The sequence below is a fragment of the Triturus cristatus genome, chromosome 2_2 (assembly GCF_964204655.1).
Source record: "Triturus cristatus chromosome 2_2, aTriCri1.1, whole genome shotgun sequence".
Taxonomy (NCBI): Eukaryota; Metazoa; Chordata; class Amphibia; order Caudata; family Salamandridae; genus Triturus; species Triturus cristatus.
In genome coordinates this window covers 929,913,942-929,941,119 of record NC_140582.1, presented here as the reverse complement: position 1 = coordinate 929,941,119, position 27,178 = coordinate 929,913,942, and the positions used below count along the sequence as shown (strand labels likewise).

Here is a 27,178-nt window from a genome sequence, read left to right as displayed (position 1 = left end):
GGCTTGAATCTCGAAATCCTCAGCCATGCGTGCCTTTTCTATGTCACCCCGATCAGCATCTGTCTCTGCTGGACATCTACGCTGCGTCCAAGGCAGACTTTAAACATGTGTTCCCCATGTTTTTCCCCTTTTCTATCAGGTGGGTTGCCCTCTGGTGGTATTGTTCCCGTAGGTGCTTCGGGAGTTGCCCTACTTCTTCCCAGTGCTGGTATGAATCTGTTGATTAGGGTGTTGGCGATAAACCATTGGATTGCTGCACTCCGTTCTACCTTCCTACCTGTGAGGACAATTCTCCTACTCTCCTCGTCAGGAGGTGGTCCTGCATTTGTGGGCACATTTGCCCGTTTCCTAGCTGTTGCAGTGATGATTGAATCGGCTGGCACTGATCATTGAATGTATGCAGGGTCCTTTGAGGAGTGCTTGTACTTTCTCTGTTCTTGGGGTTACAGACTTGCATATAGCTGGTTCCTTGAAAGCCTCTCTGCCCTGGTCCAGCACACTAGGGAGCATGGGCAGAAATTGACTTCTTGTTTGTGTGGGTAAGAGAGTCCAGGAGAAAGCATGCCTTGGGTTTCTCCTCCAATTTTACCCCATATGTTTGTGCAGCAATCTTGACCACCAAATTATAGATCCCTATATAGTCTGGTGGCGAAGGCCTCGAAGGGTATGTGTCTACCCCCTCTTCTGGCATGTTGGCGTCGAGATCCTGCCACTCTAAGTCTTGTGCATCCTAGTCCTGGTAGGTTAGCGGTTCCTCCTTGCCTTCTCCCTCAAAGTGTAATACAGAGCTTCTTCCTGTTCTTCGACTGGTTCAGGCTTTTTCAGCGGTTCAGGGTCTCAGAAGTCCCTTTCGACCACGGGCTTCAGCAGGATGGTGTACAGACTAATCTGGTCGTCGAAGTCGTCCTTCTGCTGCAGGATGCTCGCCATTTCGGCCTCGAGCCTCCTTTTCTTCCTTACAATCTCAGCAGCCTGCTCGGCATCAAGGGTTTGAGTGCTTCGCAGCCTTCGACGTTGTCGAAGCAGTTGTCGACCCTTCCTTTCTCAGCATCGAGGAGTCTTTCGGGGGCTTCCTTCGACGACCTTGATTTTTTGTGGGTCTTTGCCATCCGGGAGTCCTTTTCGAAGGATCCGCTGGGCTCTTGGTCCTTGGGTGCAGTTGCCTTCGTCGAGAGTTTCAACGGCACTGTTCCCTTTGAGGACTTTGTCTCACTCTTTCGAGTGTCGGTCGAGTGTTTGAAGGTCGTTAACTCTTACCTCCCTCGACGTTTTCTTATGGACTTCGACAACCGTGCAGTCCTCTGGTCCTTCGGCAATGTTGTCCTCCTCTCCACTGGAGAGGCCCAAGTCTCGGAGCGATGGAGGTGGCCCCTGCATGTTGTGGTTTGCCCTGCTCTGCCTCTCCCTTACTCTGAGGGTCCTGGGTGTGAACGCCGAGCACGCGTTGCAGTCCTCGCTGTTGTGGTCGAGCAGCAAGCAGAGGTAGCAGACTGGATGCTGGCCCTTCTGGGCGTATTTGTAGTGGCAATTGGTACAAAACCTGAAGGGGGTTTGTCCATTCCTGCTCTCAGGGGGCCCCCGTGTGCGCACTCATGTGAACGCAGAGTTCTCTCGAATCTTCTTCTCCCGAGTAGTCCCAGCTACCTGGGTGCGACGATTAGCTTCGATTTTCGCAATTTTTTTCTGTTTTCCGTCTACTCCTCTCCCAAAACTCTGGAACTCCTGGGCAACTATCCAGACCCAACGGCGGAAAAAAGAATCTGAAGATGGCGGCAACCAGGGTGGGAGCTTCCGGAGGAAGCGCGTCAACGTCACAAAGGACACCAAATGGTATGTCGACGCCCACCAGGGAAACAAAAAAAAAAAAACCAAGAAACTACAATTCCGGACCCAGCCACTAGATGGCGGAATAATGCACAGCATAGTGAATCCAGAAAGATTCACGCTGCAAAACTTGCACCAGCTGCCTGAAGAACAGTGTTCAGTCTTCAAAGCAAGGTGCCTCATTTTCAAGTCACTCCAGATGGGCAGTCCTGCTTTTGTAACCGCTTGCATCCAAAGACATACCCAGGCGCAAACTGAGGTCGTCATATGCTGCATATACTGCATTTAGGAAGTTCATAAAGACTTGGCTCTTCAGAATGGCATATGAGCAAAGGCCTATGCAAGATGTCAGTTACCTCAGCACCATGAAACCAATTAGTGAACATTAGCTTTAGAAATTGGTTTAACAAAGGCTAGTTTCATCCTCTTTCATTGGGGGGGGGGGGGGGGGGGGGGAATGGAGGAGTTCGACATCGTAATCAGTTTTTGCCAGGTAACGGATGTGATTTTGACTGAAAGTGCACTGGGTTACTGTCAACCAGGTCCCCTAGTGCCAGAGTTCTTTCCGAAAACTGTACAACTGCGTCCTCCAATTGGCAAAACCTTTGACACCCTCTGTAATTGCCTAGTACCTACGGCCTGAAGTACTATAGAAGATCCCCAAGGTGCTGCAGCATGAATTGTGCCACCCCCTAAGGGACCACTCACCAAGCACACAGAAGGCTGCATGTCTTGGTGCAGACAAAAATGAAAACACGTTGCACGTCCCCTAACACTGCATGTAATATTTGTAAGTAACCCCTGCAGCAGGCCTGCCAGCCATATGGCAGGGTGCTGATTACATGCGAGGACATACCTGTATGAGCAGATATGCTCCTATGCTGGTTTGTCCTATTACTGTCAGTACAAGGGACCAGGGAATGTGCTGGACATTGGTGAAAACGAGTTTCCCAGCTACATGAAGGCTTCACTGAAGATAGGGATGTATGGTATCAAACATCTCTTATTGATAAACCCACACTGATGCCAGTACAGAGATTAGATTTACCAATACATGCACACACAGGGCACCTTAGAGGAGCCTCCTGAAATCCTACCACCTCTGGTGTGCTTGCTGAATGGTTTCTGGCAGCCTCTCACCCAAGACACAGTTCTGAACTCCTAAGGTGAGAGCATTTTGCTCTCAGGAGGCCTGAACAAAAACCTGCCCGAGAAGAGGGTGTCATACAACCACCCCCTTCCACACACACAGGATGACCTGCTGATTAGCATTCCTAGCTGCTGCTTTGAAATGCAAATCTGGCTCCCCTCAAAGGAGAGGAAGCCGACCGCCTTTGTCCAGAGCCCCCTTGGCACCTATACAGACGGACAAATTAGCTAGTCAGGTAGGATTCCCGTCCCCAGTATAGTACCACCTATAGGGTGGGTTAAACTGAGGTGGACACAACTTTTCATAAGTGGCCATCTTTGTGGTGGCATACTTAGGAATTCTGGGACAGGGTTATGCCCACTTCCCACAGGAAATTCAGTATTTAAGGGAGCCCCTGGCACTAGAATAACAGATCCTGATGACCTACGAAGGAGGACACTAAAGAGCCACAAAAGCAAAAGACTGAAGAGATCAGCTGACTAGGCCCCAGCCCCGCAGGCCTGTCTGCTGTTCCCTGTCAAAACGGTGCCAAAGACGTTTCGTCCTGCAGCTGTTGCGCCTCCAAAACCTGGGAGGACTGCCTGCCTTCAATAAAGAACCAAGACCTCCCATAGAAGAGCAGAGATGTTCCCTGAATCCTGTAGAAACTTGAAAGAAAGGACTCTGGTACCGCCAAGACGCCTGAAGCCATCACTGCAACAATGGAATAACTACAGAAGGAGCCATGATTGGAATATACTAAATGGATTTACAATCACGGAATGAGATACTTACATGGATTTTACTGATATAGCCCACAAGAGAAGCACCTTCTGAAAACACTAGGACAGCTGTGGTCTAGCGATTTGCACTATATGTTACAACATAACTGCTCAGCATCTCAGGCAGTTAGCTGTTTATCCCCTATGCCATCACAGGCCATGCATATATTGCTTGAGTCACTAATTGAAAATTAGTCGCCTTCTTCCCAACTCTTTTCTCTGTGAAGCGTCTTTCAGTAGGGGAGGATTGCAAGCGGTGCGTTTAATAGTAGACCGATTTAAATTTTAATTTTTTTGAACATATTGAACGAGTGCTCATACGTCTAATGCCACAAAGGCCACTGGTTGAAGCGTGGTAAACTTGAAAAAGGTTTAGAACGACAACCAATACATTCAAGAAAATAAAGATTTGCAAAATAACTAATAAAATTGCATGAGATGTGTAAAAATATTGAACACTGAAATGATTTTACAAAATTAGTATAAATAGACTTTATTGAAGTCAATGTCTCTGTATGGAGACTGAAGGTTGTGTTTATAGAAGCACAAGTTTTAACATTTCACGACTTCTAAAAGGAATGTCAACAATTACAACGATCATGCATAACATGGTCGATAATCACGTTTCAGAAGTATTTTCAAACATTTCTAAAGAAATGTTTATAACATCGTTATTTGAACTACTTCCAATAAACTGCAAAACATTGATTGACATTTCCAGTATGAGCTACAGTGTCAAACGTAAAAGAGAGCCATAAATGTTTAATTTATGAAATCAAAATGGAATATTCACTGTAAAGAAAAAAAATTAAAAAGCTTGCAAATAAAGGCCATGTCTGAACCACCATGTCGAGCACAACGTGAACACAGTCCATTTATCGCTCAATGCAGTCCTTAGAGTAACTCAAATGTTCATATGTTCAGTACTGAGTGTATTCTTTGGACTGAAACTTGACAATAATACGCTCCAATTGCCTCTTTGCTTCACACTGGGGGAAATTGCCCATGTCATAATATTGCGCTGCAATCTTCACCAACCTGTAAAACATATTGTAAAATTTTAATAAGCACCAAAAAAAAAACATTTCAGCACATTCATGTTTACCATGTATAATGTACAAGCTTGCTGTGTAAAACAGGCCCCAACACATTATACACTAACTTTTCCACACATTTTGTAATGTGATCAAGGAGGACATTACTTCATCATAGATCAGCAAACAGCAAGGAACAAAACCAGCAATTCATGTTTAAGAAACCTCAACACATCATATTTGTCACACTGAGCTGGAAAGGAGTCACATTCTGCAATATTTCCCATCTCTTCCCACCAACATAACAGATGGAAGTACTTTAATAAAAGCTGAATCGCAATAGAAGACAAGGAAGGTGCAGTAAACATGGGGGTCTGAAACTATATAAACAAGAATTGTAGCAGACGGTGTCACAGCCTTTAAAACTAGGAAATAAGTACACAAGGACTAGAGTACCTTCATGGGACAGGAAGCAGCCATAAGAAAGATATAAAGCGAACACACAAAGCTGAAGGGTCACGTCAGCGCATCGGAGAAAAGAGGCTTTAGGGTGTAACAAAGCAAATTGAATAAAATCTGTCTGAATTCTGTGAAGTTTGGCTCGCACAAACAATATATCCTCTGAGAGAGTTGGGCATAGACCACAAGCAGGTGACCATATATTTGGGCCTATTCACAGTGACCCAATACTGGTGGAAAAGCATAAAATAAGTGCTCCCTTCTTCTAGATCAGAAATTATTGCTCTCCGAAGAGCTCTATTAAATATACACAAGCTATTAAAAGGATTTGACAGAAAGAGAAGGGAGACAATGATGTATGCTAGTGCATTAAAGAAAGGAACACAGATAGACACCATTTTAAGTAGAACTGCAATGGGAGTCCCAGGCTGTCTGTTACAGGCTAGAACTAAACCTGAATGATGAGGGTCCCTACTGGTGGAGAGTTCTAAACGATTTCAACAAATTAAAGGAATGAATACACGTTTTCTAGAGATATTAAATCTTATGGGCCTGTTTCAATGAACAGAATAAGGATTATGTTACTTACCCTGTAAGCATCTGTTCTTGCCATGTAGAGCTGTAGATTCACATACTTTGCATACTCTTGCCATCTAGTGTTAGGTCCGGATGTTTGCAAGTTGTTTTTCTTCAAAGTAGTCTTTTCCAGTCAGGAGGTATGGTGACTCCTCCTTTCGGTGATAGTGCGCATGGGCATCAACTCCATTGTTAAGATTGTTATCCCACAAGAGGGTGAGAATGGTGTGAGCAAGTGTAGTACAGTGTTTTCCATTAATGTCTAATGTAAATAATAAGAACTACAACCACCATGGGCATCTGGGGAGGAGGGAGGGTGCATGTGTATCTACAGCTCTACATGCCAACAGATGCTTACAGGGTTACATAATCCGTTCGAGGCATGTGTGCTGTAGATACACATGCTTTGCATAGATTGTAAAGCAATACTCTCCCAAAGCGTTGGCCAACCAGTGGGCGTTGCAGTTGTGTTTTTAGCACTACTTGACCCACATTAGCCTGTTGTCGTGCTAATATAGCCACACAATGATGTTTGTTAATCTGTGTGGTGTAGACCATGTAGCCGCTTTACAAATGCCAGCTATAGGAATATTACCTAGTAAGGGCCATAGATGATCCTATTTTACGCGTAGAATGTGTTCTAGAAGGTATAGAAAAAGTTATTTTGGGTTTAATATAGCATGTTTGGATACATTTAACAATCCATCTAGAAATGCCAACTTTAGAAGGGAAATGCTACTTACCAGTATGCATCTGTTTTGGCATGTAGAGCTGCAGATCCACACACTTAGCATAGATCGCCATCTGGTGTTGGGCACGGATGTTTGCACTTGTTTTTGTCTTGGAAAAGTCTTTGGAAGTCACGGGACATGTGACTCCTCCTTTGGACTATAGTGCGCATGGGCATTGGCTCCATCCTCAGATTGTTTTTCGTCAGCAGGGAAATGAGTTTTGTGAGACACAGAAAGATGCCCGTGTATGCTGTATCTAAATAAGATAGTACTGGAACAGATCAAGGTAGCCAGGGAGGCGGGTGGGCGTCTGCAGCTCTACATGCCAAGAACAGACGCATACTGGTAAGTAGCATTTTCCGTTCGAGGCATATGAGCTGCAGATCGCACACTTAGCATAGATTGTATAGGAGTACCCATCCTTAGCGGCGACTACCAGTACCTGTTGCATTCGTTTGAAATAGTGTTTTGAGTACAGCCTGGCCCACACTAGCTTGTTGTTTTGTTAGCACATCCACAGAATAGTGTTTTGTGAATGTGTGCGGTGTAGACCATGTAGGTGCTTTGCAGATGTCATCTAAGGGAATGTTCCCTAAAAATGCCATTGAAGCCCCTATCTTTAGTGTTGAGTGGGCTTTAGGAGGAACAGATAAAGTACGTTTTGCTTTGTGATAGCAAATTTGTATGCATTTAACAATCCATCTAGCTATCCCAGACTTGGATATGGGGTTGCCTTTGTGTAGTGGTGAAAAAGACACAAAAAGTTGTTTGGTCTAACAAAAAGGTTGTGTTCTTTCAATGTAATAGAGCAATGCTCTTTTGACATCTAGGGTATGAAGAGCTCATTCCACGACTGACTGTGGCTGTGAGAAGAACACTGGCAACTCTACAGACTGATTGAGGTGGAAAGGAAAAATTACTTTAGGGAGGAATTTTGGATTGGTTCTGAGAACAACCTTATTGTGATGGATTTGTAGGAAAGGTTCCTAAATAGTTAACGCTTGCAGTTCACTAACTCTAAGAGAAGTGAAAGCTACTAGGAAAGCAACTTTCCATGTTAGAAATTGGAGCTCACATTTATGCAGAGGTTCAAAAGGAGGACCCATTAGTCTTGTGAGAACGATGTTTAAATTCCACACAGGCGAGGGTGGTGCCCTAGGTGGAATGATCCTTTTGAGGCCTTCCATAAAGGCTTTGATAGACAACACATCACTTTTCAGAGTGCTTGCCAGTTTGTAAGTAGGCTGCTATGGCAGCGAGGTGTAGCCTAATAGATGTGTAGGATAAATTGCACCTTTGGAGATGTATTAGGTAACCTATGATGTGTTGGATAGGCACGTCTAGGGGATTGATGATGTTGGTATGACAGTATATTACAAATCTTTTCCACTTGGCTGCATAGCAGGCTCTAGTGGTGGGGCGTCTAGCTTCCTTAATGACGTTCACGCATTCAGGGGGTAGATTAAGGTAACCAAATTCTAAGACCTCAGGAGCCAGATCGCAAGGTTGAGCTGAGCTGGGTCCAGGTGTCTGATCTCTCCAAGGTTCTGGGTTAGGAGGCGTGGGGAGAGGTGTAGTCTTTGGTGCGGAACTACAGACAGTTCCAGTAATGTGGTGTACCACGGTTGTCTGGCCCAAGTTGGAGCAACTAGGAGGAGAGTCAGTGCATGTTGCTGTCATTTGCGCACCACCATTGGAATGAGTGGGAGAGGTGGAAAGGCGTACGCAAATCTGCCTGACTAATTCATCCATATCGCATTGCCTTTGGACAATGGGTTTGGATACCTGGCGGCGAAGCTTGGGCATTTGGCGTTTGTGCCTTTGCGAAGATATCCATCTCTGGTTGCCCCCACATTTGAAAGAATGGCTGAAGAACTTGTGGATGAAGTTCCCATTCGTGAATCTGTTGCGTTTGACGGCTTAACAGATCGGCTATGGTGTTTTGGACTCCTGGGACATGTTGAGCTAGGAGAAAGATGTTCTGGGGTATAGCCCATCTGCATATGCTCTGTGCCAGTTGAGAGAGCTGCAGAGTGTGTCCCGCCTTGTTTCTGTATGTAGTAAATGGCTGTCATGTTGTCTGTGTGGACTAAGACAGCTTTGCCTGTTATTTGTTTTTGGAAAGCCTTTAACCCTTTCGATGCGCATGACGGAGCGGTTCCGTCATGCGCATCGGTCGTGCTGTGCGGATGACCGAACCGCTCCGTCACGGCCCCGCCCGCGCAACGAACCTTCAGCACGGCGCGGTAATCCGCGCCGCGCTGAAGGGGTTAAGGCTAGGAAAATGGATAGAAGCTCCAGGTGGTTGATGTGGAGTAACTTTTGTTGAGGAGTCCACCTGCCTTACATGGTGTGATGTAATAGGAGCGCTCCCCAGCCGGAGAGCGATGCGTCCGCTGTAATGACGATCTGTGGAACTGGCTCTAGGAACGGTCGCACTTTGGAAAGGTTCTTGGTGTTCCACCATTGCAGAGATTGATGAGTGCGACAGTCTACCAACACCAGATCTGTTAGCTGACCTTGAGCCTGGTTCCATTGGCGTGCTAAGCACTCCTGGAGAGGACGCACGTGGAGTCTGGCATGAGGTACTACGAGCATGCAAGAGGCCATCATCCCTAATTGCTGCATGAACACTCGTGTTGGGAGAGTGTGTTGAGGCTGAACGAATAGTTTACCTGTCGGTGTAGTTTTGCAGCTTGAAGATCTTTCTGGATTCACTATGCTGTGCATTATTCCGCGATATGGTGGTTGGGTCCGGATTCGTAGTCTTTTTTGTAGCCCAGGTGGGCGTTGACGTCCCACCATTTGGTGCACCTCCCGTGACTTCATGCTTCCTGCGGAAGTCCCACCTTTGGGGCGCCATCGTCCGGGTTCTTTTTTCCTTTTTTTTTTTTTTTAACCCTAGGCGTTGTCTTAATCTTCCTTTTCCAATTCTCTTTACTATTCCAATTATTCTGATCTTCTATGTCCTTCCACCTCTATCTCCATCCTCATCTTCCTGGCGGAGGTGGGTGGGTTCGCTAGTGAATCCAGAAAGATCTTCAAGCTGCAAAACTACACCGACAGGTAAGAAACTATTTGTTTTGCAGCGTGAATCTTTCTGGATTCACTATGCTCTGCATAGACTTTGTAGCGGTTTGTTATCTTTGTGGCGGCTGGGTGGTAGATGAGTGTTGGCTGTTGAATATGTGTTGAAGCACCTTCTGTTTTACTTGTGCTTCCTTGTTCATCTGAATGTCCACGCAATAGTGCTTAGTGAACGTGTGCACTGAAGCCCATGTTGCTGCCAGGCATATGTCTTGAGCGTATTTGCCAGAAAGGCAATAGTTGCCCCCTTCTTCCTTGTGGAGTGGGCTCGTGGCCCATCCGATAGTTCCTGCCCTGCTAGTTTGTGGCAGAATTGTATTGTTAGTGCAATCCATCGTGCAATGGTGGCTTTTGTCACGGGTCTACCCAGGAAACTAGTTGCAAAGGAGACAAAGAGCTGCTTGGTCTTCCTGTGCTCCTCGGTCCTCAATGTAGTGCATCACTGCCCTTCTAGCGTCCAGAGTGTGCAGTGCTTTTTCTGCGCTTGACGTGGGGTTTTGAAAGAAACTCGGTATCTGAAAAGTCTGGTTCATATGGAATGCCGACACCACCTTAGGCATGAAGTGTGGGTCCGTTCTCAGAACCACCCTATCTTTGTGTATCTGTATTTAGGGCTTTTGCAGTGTCAGTGCTTGCAGCTCGCTCACTCTGCACAGCGAGGTTCTCTACCAGGAAGGCTGTTTTCATTGTCAGCATTTGCAGCGTGGCCTTGTGGATGGGCTCAAACGGCGCCTTCATAAGCTCGGTTAGGACCACGTTGAGGTTCCATGCCGGCGGCAGCATCCTCTTTGGTGGCGCAATTCTTTTTGCCCCCTCCAGGAACCTCTTTACTACCTGTGACGTAAAGAGACTTCCTCCTCTCTCCCCTCGTGTGTAAGCTACAATTGCCTCTAGGTGTACCCTTAGGGAGGATGAGCATAGATTACTTTTTAGTAGGTGTGTGATATATCTAAGCACCGTTGACTCATTTTATTCTGTAGTTTATTTCTGCTGCACCATATTGTGAACCTTTTCCATTTCTCCCCATAGCATTTTCGTGTTGTAGGTCTCCTTGCCTCCCGCAGCACTCGCATAGTGCTTGGAGGTAGGCTCAGGTGCGCAAACTAAGTCTTCAGGAGCCATGCCGCCAGGCTGAGGCTCTCTGGTTCTGGGTGCAGGACCTCTCCGTTCTGCATGCAGAGCAGGTCCTTTCTTCTTGTGAATTTGTGAGGAGTGCCTTGTGCCATTTCCACTATTTGAGAGAACCATGTCTGCCTTGCCCACTGCGGTGCTACTAGGATCAGTGTCATGTTGCTGGTTCTGCACTTGTCGAGCACCCTGTGTAACAGCGGTATCGGTGGAAAAGCGTAGGCAAATGTCTTTGACCAACTTATCCATAGGGCATTCCCTTGCGATTGCTGTTCTGGTTGTCTGGATGCGAAGTTTTGGCATTTTGCATTCAGGCGTGTTGCAAACAGGTCTATTGTCGGTGTTCCCCACCTCTGGAACAGCCTCTGCGTTTCCTGTCCATTGAGCTCCCACTCGTGGGATGCCGATGTCTGTCTGCTGAGCCAGTCTGCCTCCACATTGTCCTTCCCTGGTAGGTGTATGGCCAGCAGGTCTATCTTGAGTGGGATGACCCATTTCCAAATCTCCTGTGCCAGAGAGGAAAGGGGGAACGATTGTGTCCCTCCCTGCTTGTTGATATAGAACAGGGTAGTAGTATTGTCCGTCTGTATCAACACTTTCTGGTTGTATACCTGTTTCTGGAAGGCCTTCAGGGATAGCAGGACAGTCTTCAATTCCAGGTAATTGATGTGTCTGACCGCATCTGCCGGAGTGCACAGACCCCTCACCCTGAGTTTGTTCATGTGTGCTCCCCATACTATTTGTGATGCGTCCGTGGTAATGGTCACAGTTGGGTTTGGTGGTTTCAAGGTCTTTCCTGTAGTTAAGTTCTCCCTGTTCCACCATGTTATCTCCTCCTGCACCGCGTGCGTAACAACCACTAGATCCTCCCAACTCCCGCTTGCTTGTGACCATTGCTGTTGCAGCCATTCTTGGAATGGTCTCATGTGAAGCCGTACATTAGGGACTAGGTGGATGCATGACGCCATCATCCCCATGATCTTGCTCACTGTTCTCACTGTCAGAACTCGCCCCTTCTGGTAGAGACACGTCTCGTTCAGCAGGGCTATTGTTCTTCTGTCGCTGGGCATCACCGTACCGTCTATTGTGTTGATCTTCGCTCCCAGGAAGATCTTCACCTGTTCTAGTTCTATCGATGACTTCTCCCAGTGTATCGAGAACCCCAGGTTTGATAGTGTTCTTGTCACCCGTTCTGCGTGTTCCTCGCACTTGTCGCGAGTGCTTGCTTTGACTAGCCAGTCGTCTAGGTAAGGATACACATGAATCCCTTCCCTTCGTAGGTACGCTGCTACTGCTGCAAGGCATTTTGTGAAGACCCTTGGGGCTGACTTTAGGCCGAATGCCAGGGTTGTAAACTGATAATGATCCTGGTTGATGCTGAACCTTAGCAGGTTTTTGTGTCGCCTGTTCATTGGGATGTGCAGGTAGGCGTCCTCGAGGTCCACGGTGGACATGAAATCTCCGCCTCGTATTTGGGGTAGCACTTCTTGTAGTGACGTCCTTTTGAATTTTTGCGTCTTTATGAATTTGTTTAGGAACCTTAGGTCCAGGATGGGTCTTAGTGATTCGTCCACCTTTGGTACAAGGAAGTAGTTTGAGTACACTCCCTTGTTCCTTTCTCTGCGTGGCACTGGTTCTATGGCCGCCTTTTTCAGTAGTTGAAGTGTCTCCTCCCTGAGTTGAGCGAGCTCCTGACCAGAGCGCTGTCCTCTTTGGTTTCTTGTTTGGAGGCCTTTTCTCTAACTCTATGCAGTATCCGTGCTGTAGGATGTTGAGAACCCATTTGTCTGAGGTTATTTGTTGCCATTGTGGAAGGTAGAGGGCCAGTCTTCCGCCTACCGGTGTTGCATGCTCGTAGGCGCTTGTTTTGTGTAACCCCCTCGGTGTTCTTACATTGCGCTTCACCCTTCGGGGTATGCTGTGGGTGAGCGTCCTTTTGTGTGTGTAGTCACTTAGATGAGGGTTGGTCTCCCCCTCTCCTCCTTTGGCCACGTCCGTTTCCTCTCCCTCTAAAGGACTTGCCTCGAGGCCGGTACTGCCAGTTCTGCTTCTGCTGTGCCTGCTGGCTGTGACTGTCACCCTGCTGCCCGTGCTGGAATGTTTGGTGCGACGTACCCTGCTGGCTTCCTCCCCATCCGTAGGGTCTCCGATTTGGCGTGCCTCTTCGCATTCCTCTGAATTGCAGGGCTCCCATGGATCTTGCTGTCTCATTTTCCTTTTTCAGCTGGGTGAGCTTCTCGTCCACAGTTTCCCCGAACAGCGTTTCACCGTTGAAAGGGGTGTTCAGTATGTTATTCTGGACTTCCTGCTTGAATCCAGAAATTCTGAGCCAAGCCTGCCTCCTTTTACGTGATCCCTATGGCCATCAGTCTGCCTGAAGTTTCCGCCCCGTCCAATGCAGTCTTGATGCATGAGTTGGCGATATTCTTCCCTTCCTCCACTAGATGGGAAGCTCTTTGACGGTACTCTTCTGGGAGATGCTGGACTAGTTCCCCCATCTCATCCCAGTGCTGGTACTGGTGTCTGTTCAGTAGCGCGTTTGAGTTTGCCATGCGCCAGTGCATTGCGGCGTTTCTACCTTCCTTCCAGTGAGGTCCATCCTTCTGCTCTCCTTATCAGGAGGTGGCCCCGAAGTCGCCGGCACATTGGCTCTTTTCCTGGCCGTGGAAGCAATGATGGAATCTGCCGTGACCGATCCCTTGATGTAAGGAGGATCCTGCGAGGAGTGCTTGTACTTCTTTTCCGTTCTGGGTGTGATGGACCGGCACGTTGCCGGATCCTTAAACGCCTCCTTCCCATGGTTCATCACGCTTTGGAGCATGGGGAGGAAGTGGCTCCTCGTCTGGATGGGGAGCAAAGTTTCAAGTAGAAAGTCTGCTTTCGGCTTCTCCTCGTCCAATTTCACACCAAAGGCTGCTGCAGCACTCTTGACGACCATGTTGTACGCCCCGATGTCGTCAGGCGGCGAAGGCCTCGAAGGATACAAGTCCACGGGCTCTTCGACACCGAAAACCCCGATGTCCTGCCATTCCAGCTCCTACGGGTCAGCGCCGTCGACGAGTCAGAACGCCTGCTGATCCTCATCATCACCTTCTCCCTCATAGTAGGTGCCTTCCTCCTCCTCTTCAGGACCTCGACTGCTCTTCGGCGTCGAAATCCCCTTCTTCCTCGATCTCCACGACTTCTGTCGACGGGACCGTTGGGATTTTGAATTATTTCATTCGATCGTCAAACTCCTTCTTCCTCTGAAGGATGCTCTCCATCTCCGCCTCGAGCCTTCTCTTTTTCTTCTCCATGCTGGAGATGTGCTCGGCGTCGACCTCAGGTCTCTTCGACGGAGCTTGCGTCGACGCGGTCTTGTCTTTCATCGCCGAACGTCCCACCTCGTGGGTCTGTTTCGACGAACTCTGCCTCTCGGCGGTCTTCGGCACCTGGGAGTCCTTCTCGAAGGATCCGCTCGGCCTTTTGTCCTTTGAACCACTGACGGACATCGAAATCTTCGGTGCCGGTGTTTCCTTCGAGGACTGACTCATTTTTTCGAGAGTCACCATCCGATTTTCGGGCCCCTTTCGGTTGTTTTGTACTGGACGTGTCTCTTACCTCGTCAGGCGTTTTCTTATCTGTCTCTGCGACCGTGAAGACATCAGGTCCCTCGGTGATGTTGTCTTCGTCGGTTGATAGGCCCAGATCGTACAGCGACGGGGCCTTACCCTTGCCTTTCATGCTGAAGTTGGCTCTCCTCTGACGTTCTCTCACCCGGTGAGTCTTCGGCGCGAAGACGGAACAGGCGTTGCAGTCCTTGCTCTCGTGGTCGAACGGCAGGCAAAGGTTGCAGACAGGGTGTTGGTCCTTCTGCGCGAACTTGTGGTGGCAGTTAGGGTAGAACTTAAATGGTGTCTTGTCCATTGCGCTCAGAGCCTCTGAGTGCGCATTTTCCCTGTGCGTCGAAGAATTTCGAGGATCCCCTCCTTCGTCGTCCCGGCTGTAATACCTTTCTCTCTGTAGTCTTCTAAAGGTTCTCCTTCGATGAAACTCGCGTATTTTCCTTCTTCCTTCGTCTAAAACTCTGGAGCTTTTCGATGACGATCCAGACCCAACGGCGGAAAAAATAATCTGAAGATGGCGCCCTAAAGGTGGGACTTCCGCAGGAAGCACGACAACGTCACGGGAGGTGCACCAAATGGTGGGACGTCGACGCCCACCTGGACTACAAAAAAAAAAAAAAAAAAAAAAAAAAAAAAAAAGAAAGACTACGAATCCGGACCCAACCACCAGATCGCGGAATAATGCACAGCATAGTGAATCCAGAAAGATTCACGCTGCAAAAATTTGTTTATGAGAGCTTGCATGCTTGCTATCCTGGTGGGGTTGGGATAGGCTAATGCTTTTGAGGTGTCAATTGTGGCACCGAGGTATTGTATGTGGGACGGCTGCCGATGAGACTTTGGGTAGTTTACTGTGAACCCCAAGTTGTGGAGTAGTTGGATAGTGGTGTGAGTGTGATGAACACACTGATTGTATGAGCTGGCTTTTAGGAGCCAGTCGTCCAGATACTGTAAGACGTGAATGTGTTGTCTTCTTAAGTGGGCTGCCACTACCGCTAGGCACTTGAATACCCGTGGTACTGTTGTGACTCTGAAAGGGAGTACTTTGAATTGATAGTGTTGGCCGTCCACTACAAACCTTAGATATTTCCTGTGAGCTGTGTGAATGGGAATATGGAAATAGGAGTCCTTGAGATCTAGAGTAGCAAGGAAGTCGCCTTGTGAAAGAAGAGGAAGGACCTGTTGGAGTGTAACCATGTGAAAGTGGTGCGCTTGTATGTACAGGTTTAGAGGTCTGTGGTCTAGAATAGGCCTGAGATCCGTCCTTCTTTGGTATGACAAAACACAGGGAGTAAACTCCTGATTTTTGTTGTTGCACGGGAACTGGTTTCTTTTGCACCTTTTTATAGGAGGGAAATCACCTCCTGTTTTAGCAGAGCTAAGTGTTGTGAGGACATTGTGCATTGTGTGGGGGGTAGAAGCAAGTTCCAGACAGTAACCCGATTGAACTATTTGTCGCACCCACCTGTCTGTAGTGATGTTGGCCCAGACAGGCAGGAACTAATGTAGTCTTTCCCGACTGGAGTGGAATGGTCTGGGGGGGAAGTGGAGGGAAGTCATTGGGTAGGGGTGGCAGCAGAGCTGGTGGCAGCAGAGCGGGTGTCGTTGGTCTTGCCTCTGCCTTTGTTATTGTTGCTTTTGTAGCCTCCTCGGATAACCTCTGGTAAATGTAGACTGGGCGGGAGCCTTGTAAGAGGTGGAGGGGTTGTCTGAGGAGTAGCCTCTGGGGGTGCCCTTGTAAGGTGAGCGACAAAAGGAACATCTGGGAGCTTGCAACTGCAAGGCTCCCACTGATTTAGCTGTGTCCGTATCCTTTTTCATTTTGTTAAGGATTGAATCTACATTTGGGCCAAATAGGTGCTCCTAATAAAAAGGCTGGTTGAGGATGGAGCTTTGAACTTCAGGTTAAAACCAGAGATGCGTAGCCAGGCATGCCTATGCAAAATGACTCGTGTTTCCTGCTCTGGAGGCGGTGTCTGCCACGTCAAGAGCGTGACGGATGGAGGTGTTGGTGATAAGCTTACCCTCCTGTATGAGTTCATTGGCCCTGTTTTTGTAAATATTCGGGAGGTGCTGCATTATGGACTCTAGTTCATCATAATGTGCCCTATCATACCTGGCTAGCAGCGCCTGAGTGTCGGCGATGCGCCATATGTTAACCACTTGTAAGGCTGTTCTTTTGCCAGAGGCGTCCAAGAGTTTAGACTACTTGTTGGGTGGTGGAGCGTCAACTGTTTTAGAATTGGCCCTTACCCTAGCATTGGAAACTACCAGGGAGTCAAAGGGTACCTGGTCCTTTAATGTGAGCTGGGTCGTCAAGGGCAGCTTTATATTTTTTGTCGATCCTGGGGTTAATAACTCGAGCACTAACAGGATCTTTAAAGACTTCAGGTGCATGCTTAACGCCTTTAAGCATAGTTAGTGTTGAGGTGGATCTTTCAGTGGTGTCAAAAGTATCCATTAGGAAATCCTGCTCTATGGGCTCTGTATGCAAGGCAACCCCATGGTATTGGGCAGCTCTGTGGACGAGCTGATTAAAGCCCATGGTGTCCTCTGGAGGCGAAGGCCTGGAGGGGTAGATGTCATCCTGTGGAACATTAGGGACATCTGGCGTGTTATCATCCCAGGGGTCTGGGGAAGGAGGTGGACTAGGATCCCCTAGTGGCACATCGTCCGGACCCTCCCCCATGTCATCCAAGGTGTCATCATCGTCCACTGGTGTAGGGGAACAGTGTTTTGGGAGAGGAGGAGGTGGTGGTGGTGAAGGGAGTCTTAGAGGAGATGTAGCAATGTCCCTCTGCTTCGGAGGCGCTGACGAGGCCTTCGACCCGCTCTCGCTCCGGCACGTCGACGCCATCTTGGAAGATGTCGTCGGGGATTAATGTAGACGAGCGAGCCATGGTTCATCGTGCGCGTCGGTCCCGAATGGTCTTCTTCGAGTGGAAAGAGGCCTCGTGCTCTGGTGAAAGGCAGATGTTGCACACCTCATGCAGATCGGTGTGGGGAAACTTCGACCCACATTGAGGACACTTCTTGAATGCCGTCCTTTCCATGAGCCAGAAGCCAAGGCCCAAGTAGGCCCTCGTCACGATCGGAATCGAGGACTTAGACTTGGAGAGATGCGCGACGATTAGGGTTCGCGATCGAGACAATACCGTTGAAAGGGTGAATGATTGCGCATCAAAAGTGGAGTCGGTAGCAGTTCCATACTGGAGCGCGACAAACACATCCGAGCCCGATGGCGGAAAAAAACAATCTGAGGATGGAGCCGATGCCCATGCGCACTATAGTCCAAAGGAGGAGTCACCTGTCCCGTGACTTCCAAAGACTTTTCCAAGACAAAAACAAGTGTAAACATCTGGGCCCAACACCAGATGGCGATCTATACTAAGTGTGAGATCGGCAGCTCATATGCCTCGAACATAGGTGTTCCTTTATAAGGGGGAATCAAAGGCAACAAAAAGTGGTTTTGTTTTGCAAAAATCTTTTGATCTATCAATATAATACAATAATGCTCTTTTGTCATCTAATTTATGTAGTGCTCTCTTGGCTACTGAATGAGGTTGAGGGAAGAAAACAGGTAACTGAATAGTTAATATGAAAAGCAGACAACTTTTGGAAGGAACTTTGCGTTCGTTCGAAGAACCACTCTGTCTTTATGGAGTTGGAAGAATGGTTCTTCTAAGGTTAGTGCCTGAAGCTCACTGACATCTTAGTGAAGTGATAGCAATCATGAAAACAACCTTCCAAGAAAGATATTGCAATGGTTCAAAAGGTCTTGGTAGAACGATAATAAGGTTCCATGCAGGTGGAGCTTTTGGTGATATTACTCTTAAGGCCTTCCATAAATGTGTGCAAGGCTTGCACATTGTAGATGCAATAGATAACAAATGATTTGTTGTACAGAAGCACTGAATGGGTCAATGGTTTAGCTATTACAATATATAACAAACCTTTTCCATTTTGCTTCATAGCATGCTCTAGTGGTAGGCTTTCTTGCTTCTTTAAGAATGGTCATGCAATCTGGTGGTAAATTTAGGTATGCAAACTGACTTCAGGAGCCAAATCACTAGGTGGAGCTCCTTGGGGTTGGATGTCCAATTTCTCCATGGTTCTCAGTAAGAAGGTTTGAGGTGAGGTGAAGCTTCTGATGTGGAACTACTGAGATTTCTAGAAGTGTGGTGAATCAAGGTTGAGCCCATGTGGGAGCCACTAGAATATGGGTGAGGGATGTTTGTCTGAGTCTCCTAACTAGAAGTGGAAAAAGAGGGAGAGGAAGCGTAAGCAAATACCCCTGGCCAATTCATCCCTAGGGCAGTCACTGCCTTTGGATAAAGGGTGTGGGAACCTGGAGGCGAAGTTTGGGCAATTTGAGTTTTCTGCTTTTCCGAAGAGATCTATTTGTGGAAACCCCCATTTGTGGAAGTATGGGAGGAGAACTTAGGGGTGGAGTCCCTACATGTTGACTTGTTGCCACATGCTGCTGAGGAGGTCAGCAAATTCGTTGCCCGTCCCTGGAAGGTGTTCTGCTAGCAGAGTTGGATTTTGTGATGTATTGCCCAAAGCCAAATGGTCTGAGAGAGGCGTAATAACAGTAGTGTGGTCCTTCCATACCCCTTTTCTGTACATTGCTGGCAAATTGTCCGTCTGGACTAGGACAGCTTTCCCTATCAGATGGGGTAGAAATGGTTTTGGCGCTAACAGCTGAAAGCTCTAGGTTGTTGATGTGGAGACTCGTGTTTGGTATCCCGGAGACCTTGTACTGTTAGAATTTTAGATGAGCACCCCCATCCTGTAAGGGATGATTCCGCTGTGAGTACGACCTGTGTAACAGGGTCGATAAAAGGCTGCCCTTTTGATAAGTTTTGGGTGTTCCACCACAGTAGAGTGATAGACGCGGCTGTCTACCAACACTAGATCTTTTAGTTGACCCTGTGATTGATTCAATTAACGTGTTAAGCATTCTTGTAGAAGACGCGTGTTTAATGTTGCATTAGGTACTATGGCAATGCATGAGGCCATCATTCCTAAAAGTTGCATGAAAGTTCTCACTTAGATATTGGTTACTTTGGAATTGCAGTAGCAGTGTCTGAAAATTTTGAATTCTGGTTGCACTGGGATAGGCTAAACATGTTTGAGTGTTTAGGATAGCTCCCAGATAGGGTTGCAGTTGTGTGGGTTGAAGATTGGATTTTTGCACGTTGATTGTGAATCCCAATTGATGAAGGAGAATTATTGTAATATATGAGTGTGTTATGTGCCCCCGTACTGAAATGTGTGTAATAATTTTAAGTACTGCTTAGACCTCATCGACTATTGTCCCAACTTTTTAAAAAGATAATGGGGTCGATCCTAGATGCTACTGCCCCATATCCTTGATTGACATTCAGGCAATAATATTGGGGAGAGTGTTGTATAATAGAATATCAGAGTGGGTTAAGGAGAATAAGATTGGAAGCATTTTCAAAATTATATACAACAAAGTCATAGTTGCTGCTTATTTATCTTATTCAATTTACAACCATTGACAGTCAGTAGCCCTGGCTTGTTGTAGGAGTAAATTTACTTGTTGTGTTAAGTATCTAGATGAATGGAAAGACGCAGCAAAATACCAGTGGGGCAACATACTATGCTAAGTACAGATTTATAGCTTAAGTGTTTTATGCAACTCCCTGTTTAATGTGTGTGCAATATAAATTACACCCTACACTGGTATGAGAGGCATTTAATTAGTTTTATAGCGCATCTCAGAGAGGGGTAATGGAGACTTGAGAGGCTCTGTTAAAGGGTAATAGGGACGGAATCACTGGTGGAGGTGGTCACGGGGGGGGCAACAAACATTGTCACACAGGGCTCTACCAGCGCTAAGGCCGGCCCGTGCGGGTTAGATTGTGTGAGTATTCATGTTAATTACAGCACATGACTGGCGCTGCGATTAACATGAATACTCACACAATCTGCACTGATAATTGCCACTGCATTCACACGTGCGGTCGGGTCCCTGGCACAAACAGCCATGGCTGCAGCGTACAGAGGCCTACACTGCCCCACACAGAGGAAACCAATTAGATGGGTCATTGCTCGGAGGTCAGAAACAATACCTGGTCTGGGTAGAGGTGGTGTCTCCTCCCCCCAGGAGGATGGCTAAGTAATACGCATATCAAGGCAGGAGGCTTCAAAAGCCTCTGCCACCTTTTATATGCGACCCCAGCTGGGCCCATTTGGCATCAGGACAGGCGGAAAAATTAGCTAGTCAGGTGTGTGTTCACTATCAGGCTAATTCCGCCCTTAAGGTGGGCTACATGATGTGAACGCAAAAACTAGAAATCCACCACCTTGGTTTTTAGTGTTATTAGATTCACTGGGTCAGGGTTATGCCCACTTCCCTTAGGGGGGTGTAGTCACCCTAAAGGTAAGTAGCCCAATGGTTACCACCTATCACTCCACTTAACGCCCCTAAATTGAGTATTTAGGTAGCCCCCACCCCCTGATGCCAGGAACTAATTCAACAGAAGAAGAAGAGGACTAAGAAAAGTCGCATGATGATAACTGAAGATTTGCTGGGGACTTTTGGCACCAAACCCTGCCTGCACCAGTTTCGATAATAGTGACCAAGTGATTAGTCCTTCAGCTGAGCATCTGCCAACAAACCTGGTAGACTGCAATCCCTTCGCAAATTGCCAGCAGTCTGCCTTGGAGGAGAGGAGCTACTCCCCTGCAGTCCGCAGGCACTGAAGAAGCAGAGTTCAGTTCACCATGCTGCAGCAGCATCTGCCCAGGAGGAGGTACCTGTGGCCCAGCAGGTCAGATTTGCCCCCCCCCCCCCCCCAGAGTGAGAGGACACCAGGACAGATCATGGCCGCACAGCACCCAGGATACGGGATCCCTTGCAGCCAAGTGTAGAATGTCGACTCCCTCTGCACCGAGAACGAGTAGCCGTCGAGAGAAGTGTCAAGTCAGAGACTCACTTCAAGAGAGGTCCAGCTGTCCTGATTTTTGTACCCTCAAACGATGAGACAGACTATCGTGAGGACATTTAACACACCAAGCCCAGACTTGGCCATCTACTTTGCACCCGGGCGTCCCAGTCTGGATACTTGAGAATAGACTATACTTTCCTGCTCCCAGGACACTTGGGACTCTAGCTCACTGTTGGGAGCTTCCAGACTTGCCCTCAAGACCCCCTCTGCAGTCTGTTTGTAGGTGATCCCCCCCCCGCCCCGCTTCCCAGTGGTGTAGCGTGTAAAGCTACCAACCCAACCAGCACCTCTGCATCCATACCACCCTGGGTAGGTAATGAGTAACTGCTCGTGGTGATACCTTGGCCACCTACAACTTTAAGTCCTGAAGGAGACCCACAGAAACCGACTGTAAATAACTGTATGCAACATATGCCTTCCCCACCCCCCCCCCCATAGGAAAGCATTGCTGCCTAGACATTTAACCTATACGTAAAAAAAAAGATTAAAAAAAGTAATTGAGTTCTTCGTATCAAAATATATTTTAAAAATAGTGTTATTTTTCTAAATTAATCTAATCTATTCTAGAGCGTGTCATTTATTGCCTCTGTGAGTACAACAAATGCTTAGCACTGCCCTCTGATAAGCCTAAACTGCTTGCCACACTACCCCAAAAAAAGCATTTAGTTTGATCATTTTTGCCTCAGTAAATCAGTAAGAGTTTGTGAGCCAGCTTCCTACACTCGTGGAGTCAATTTCTTTGTCCCGGGTACATGGAGAGCAGGTCCAGTCTTCTAGGCTCCAAGGTACGACAGGAGGTTCAGTCCTCTTCTAATCTTCTACAGGTCCAGAAAATGTATCAAGTGGGTGCCTGGAGACACCACATTTTTCCCCGACATGAGATAGTGTGTGGTAATGGCTCAAGGGGTACACCCTAACAAATGGAGTTAAGGTTCTTGGGGCCAATCCTACACACTTTGGGCATTTTCAAGATGGCAAAAAGACTTCAGCCACACTAATCGTGGGCTCTGAGGGCTGGGTGTATGAGTGGGGAGTGTAGAATGGTAATCCATGTGTCCTCCCACATCTAGCATCCAACTAAAATCTAGTCCGAAGCAGTCACTGTGTCCCCAATACACCCAGAGACAGAAGTTTGGTTAGAACAAGGAAAGGTTTTCCAGCAACCAGACAGTGGATACACAAAAATTGTGCTGACATTCTGTTCTTGTCCTTTGATGTGTGCTCCAAGTGTTATATGTAAAACACTAGCAGACGTGTCAAACCAGATTTTACACTTCTGCCACAAAAAGGCCCCCTGTCATTGGAGCCCTCCTGGCAGGAAGAGGTAAAGGAAGGGCCCCGCCCAGATGCCAACTAACAGTTGTCTGTGAAAGGGGAGGCTTCTTTGCAGTGCGAACCTGATCTGCCCGTATTGATGTCTTGTTGATTGTTTGCTGCTATACTGCCTGGACCTGCACTGGGACATCGCGAAACCGCCACTACCACCGGACACTGCCTAATTTAGTTTCTACTCCCGAGCGCGGACTGCCTGAGACTCCGTTTCACAGAGGGCAGTGCGGTCTCGCGTGAGCAGTCAGCTGGTCCTTAAATCTCTTTGGCGGTTCCCACGGCGCGGGACGCGCGCGGGCTCGCCCTTGCCAGTCATCGACCGGAAGAGACTGGGCTGGGCCATGGCTCTTGGCTGTTCAGTTCTGATAACCATGTGAAGGTACTTTGTATATAATCACCACGTTTGAAGGTTGATTTTACTGAAGGGCCTTTTGCCTGTACCGGATCTGGACTTGTGTGGGTTTAAGTGGTGGTATTAAACGCTGGTATTAATTGCTAGAACTTGCTTTTTTATAATCAATCCAGCATGGGGAAATGAAAAACATCAACTGCCCCCGCCCAAGAAAAAGCAGACACAAGCATTTACAATGCAATGGTCTCGGCATTGTTAAAGTTAGAGCTATTGGCATTGCTCATGACATTATTTTTGTATGTTTTTAAAAAAAAAAACATTTAAAGAAACGGCATTGTTATTTACAATGTCAATAGCTTAATCTCTCAAATGCGAGACCTATTGCATTTGCACCCACACACAGAGCCACACACACAAAGCCACCCACAGAGCCACCTACACAGAGCTATTCACATAAAGCAACCCACACAAATAGAGCCACCCACACAGAGCAAGCTACACACACACACACACACACACACACACACACACACACAGTTACCCACAGACAGAGCCACCCACGCATAGGGCCACCTACAAAAAGCCACCCACACAGAGCCCCACACACAGAGCCACACAAATACACAGAGCCACACAAATACAGACATTAGGGGGTGAGGGAAACACCGTTTCTGTATTATAGGCGACAGTCAATAACTAACACAGCATTCAAAATAAAGCTACCAACACAGACTGCAAAAATATGGCAACAAATAGTACAACCAAAGAAAACCTTGCGACTCTCTATGATGAAGGTGGTACGCAATTAACAAAAAAGCACAGTTCGAATACAAAAATCCCAGAGTGTGGGGGGGAGGGGTTCAATGCTGCAGGAACCAGTGGGCACCCCATGCAGGGAGCAAGGACTAGATCACATCGAATACGGGGAGCTAAAAGCGGAAACAAGCAGGACCGGAGGGGTAACTGGCGGCAGAGGAACCAGGAGGCGTGGGTGAAGAGGGCAGGGGTTCAATGCTGCCGGAACCAGTGGGGACCCCATGCAAGGACCAAGAGACGGTGGGGACACCTCGAAACCAAGGCAGTGGGAGGGGGAAGCAAACAGGACTAGAGGGCGTGTTTGCAAAGTGCAGGGGTGCTGCAGGAACCAGTGGGCATCCCATGCAGGGAGCAAGGACCGAGTTGAACAGCTTGAAAGCAGAGTGTGTGTGTGAGAATGCTGAGAAGCAGGGAGCCGGGGTTGCATAAGTGCAGGGACGTGATGCACAGCTGCAGGGACCACTGGGGCCCCCATGCAGGGACCAAGGACCAAGTTAGACACCTCGAACACAGTGATGGGGGGGGGGGGGGGGGGGGGGGGGAGGGGCGCAGGATGCTGAGAAGCAGGGAGCCTGGGTGCAGAAGTGAAGGGATGGACCGCACAACAGCAGGAACCAGTGGGCACCGCATGTAGGAACCAGGTGTCGCTCTCTCCTCCTCGGGAGTTAAAGTTACAGAAGGGGTGGGTTCTGCAGGGCGGAGCGGGTAGGGCTTAACCCTGCAGCTGAAGGGGGTGCCCGGAGTCCAGCGCCGGCTTCCCTAGGGGCAGTGGGCAGGTGCTATAGCAATATACGAAGCAGCGCACTTCAAGGGGGGGGGGGGAGGGGGGTTTGAGGCCTCGCAGACACCCATGGAGGAGGCACGGATACTGAGACCCCCAAAGTCCCCGCCACGCACACAATGACGGCTCCGAGCAGGGAGATCTGGAGGAAGAGCGGCCACGACCCCCATGCAGTGCTCGTCCAGCACGTCCGTGCAGGGGGCGTTCTCTAATGCACTATATCCGCCCCCGTGCACGCCCCCGGCCAGGGCCCCCCAGCACTCACCTCTTGAGCGGGTTGTGAATGACAGTCGCCATCTTTGCTACAATGTATCAGAACAGTGTCCGCCTCGGAGTTCCCAAAGCTTTTTAGGTCTCGATTTGTTATATAGCTCGAACTTCACCCGAAAGTATTAGAAACCTTTACATTAGCACACAAGTTACATTACACTAGGACGCATTCATTTTTTGAGAGGCGCGGGGAGATTAAGTGATGTGCCCAGAATCACAGAATAGTGAGCCGACGCCGAGACTTGAACCTGATTCCCTAGTTGCAAAGTCAGCAGCTCTTACTGGTAGCCACATCTTCCCTTAAAAACGAACTTCACTGAAATCCTCCACAAGCACACCACTGCCTTTCTCAGAGGTCAAGCAGAAATGCCTCGGAGAAAGGCAGCGGCATTTTCGGATTCGGGGGCGTGTTTTTCTCGAACAACACGCCCAGAGAAAAATCGACAAAAAACACATCCCCGAATCGCAAAACGACAGGGCTTGTTTGGAGAGACAAGCCTCTTCTCCAATGGCTGACCAGCATTTAAGAGGCCAGCCAATGGAGAAGAGGAGAGAAGAGGGGCGGGTTCAAGCCCCTCTTCTCCAAGTCATTAAATCTCGCGAGCGAGACTGCGCAAGCGCAGCCTTCGCTAGCCAAGACCTAAACAATGGGGGAAGGGCCCCGTCTATCTTTATTGAATTATCTGACTGGTGCAATGGGTGCTATTGAAAAGCAAATATCAAATGTGGAAGAGGCTATGATTTCAGATAAATCCAATAGTACAGAGGCCTCAATTGTATCCACCACTGTTAGAAATAATACCAACATAATTGACCCCCGAATGGATCCCCAAATGGAAAAGCCACTTTGGTTATGTCGCACAGAGAAAAGTCGCACCGTTGACAACTCACAGTACAAGTTATGGAATACCCACTTTTAACCGCTTGAATATGTTACAGGATTTGGAAGATGTGGATTGACAAAATGAGTCTGATAATATTTGTATGAATGGAGTACCTAAGATATCTAGTGTATCTAGTAGGGATAGAGCGCTAATGAATTGTATGGTAGATGTTGGCATGGGGGGCTTGGCATTTATGGGAACATATGAAATTGTAGCACATCGGAATATATCATTCCTTCATAGACTTTATTTCGGCCCAAAAGGCCATAAAAGCAACATGGGTTATTACAAATCACAATATTAAAATGTCAGAATCAAATCACAATTACAGAATATAAAATAAACATTCAATAGTTACAGATGTTGAAACTTACAAATTAGTTACAGAATTTCCTACGTTGTAACCACATGGCGTTTAGAAACCGGGAAACTGCAAATACAATTGGAGGGTGGGTGTCATATTTCAAGACTCATGGCTTTTTCACACTCTCGAAATCCCAGGTTTCTACATATGGGCTTAACCCAACGTCTCCTTTGTCGGTGGTATGTAGGGCAAAAAAAGAAAACATGTTTTTCGTCCTCTAGTCTGAAACCACAAGCCGGACAGACAGTGGTTTTATTAGCATCCCAACTGGAGGTGAAGGACCTAAGTGGCAAACTGCCCATTCTCAACTGGAAGTACAGCTTCCTGGCAACCGGGGGGGAAATCAAATCCAAGAATGCCTCTCTCCTATAATTATCTTTGATTAGGAGAAACTGAGCAGTCAACCTTCCAGTGCCAGAACTCTCAAGCAAACATGAGAGATGGTGATTTCTGCACTGTTCGGCCAATTTTGCCTTCGAGACGGCCAAACATGAAGCCTCCGGGGAGGCCCATAAATCAGGAAGGCCGATCTTGGTACAGGTATCCTTCACAGATTTCAGCCAGGGAATATTCTTGTTTTTAATTAGAGGCCAAACCCCCTTAAATTCTTCACGGTAGGAGGCCAACTCTGGATTAGACCAGAGTCTCCTCCAATATATCACTGGACACAGTGATACCACCTCTTCCATGGGTATCAACCCAAAGTCCAACCTAATAGGGACCAAGGGAGAGCTAGGGGGCAGACCCAGCAAACTCCTCATAAAGGAGTTTTCCGTCCTCGTCAGGCTAGGGACCCTAGAATGTCCCCATAGTTCAGCTCCATAGATGGAAGCTGCTCTTACTTGGGTCTTGTAGATTTCTATTGCTGGGGCTACAGGCTTGGAGACCGAGCCTCTAAAGAATTGAGATTCCTCCTGCATATTGGGATAGTTTGAGGACAGAGTTAGCGATTTGGCCCCCCCATCCAAAGTCTTCTTGTACTATGATCCCCAGATATCCAAATGTTTTTACCCGCTCGAGGGGAACACCATTCAGCGTTGGATTTGA

The 27,178-nt window shown here is 47.8% G+C and overlaps 1 protein-coding gene across 1 annotated transcript in view; it reads right to left on the bottom strand.

Annotated features, from left to right (window-relative positions):
* Positions 1 to 4,212: 4,212 nt before the first annotated feature.
* The window catches only part of DHX15 (DEAH-box helicase 15), a 300,859-nt gene continuing 277,893 nt past the window's right edge, over positions 4,213 to 27,178 (bottom strand). The window contains exon 14 of the mRNA XM_085642340.1: positions 4,213 to 4,773. Coding sequence (XP_085498466.1) covers positions 4,656 to 4,773 — 118 coding nt within the window. The 3' untranslated portion in view covers positions 4,213 to 4,655. The remainder of the gene's footprint in view (positions 4,774 to 27,178) is intronic.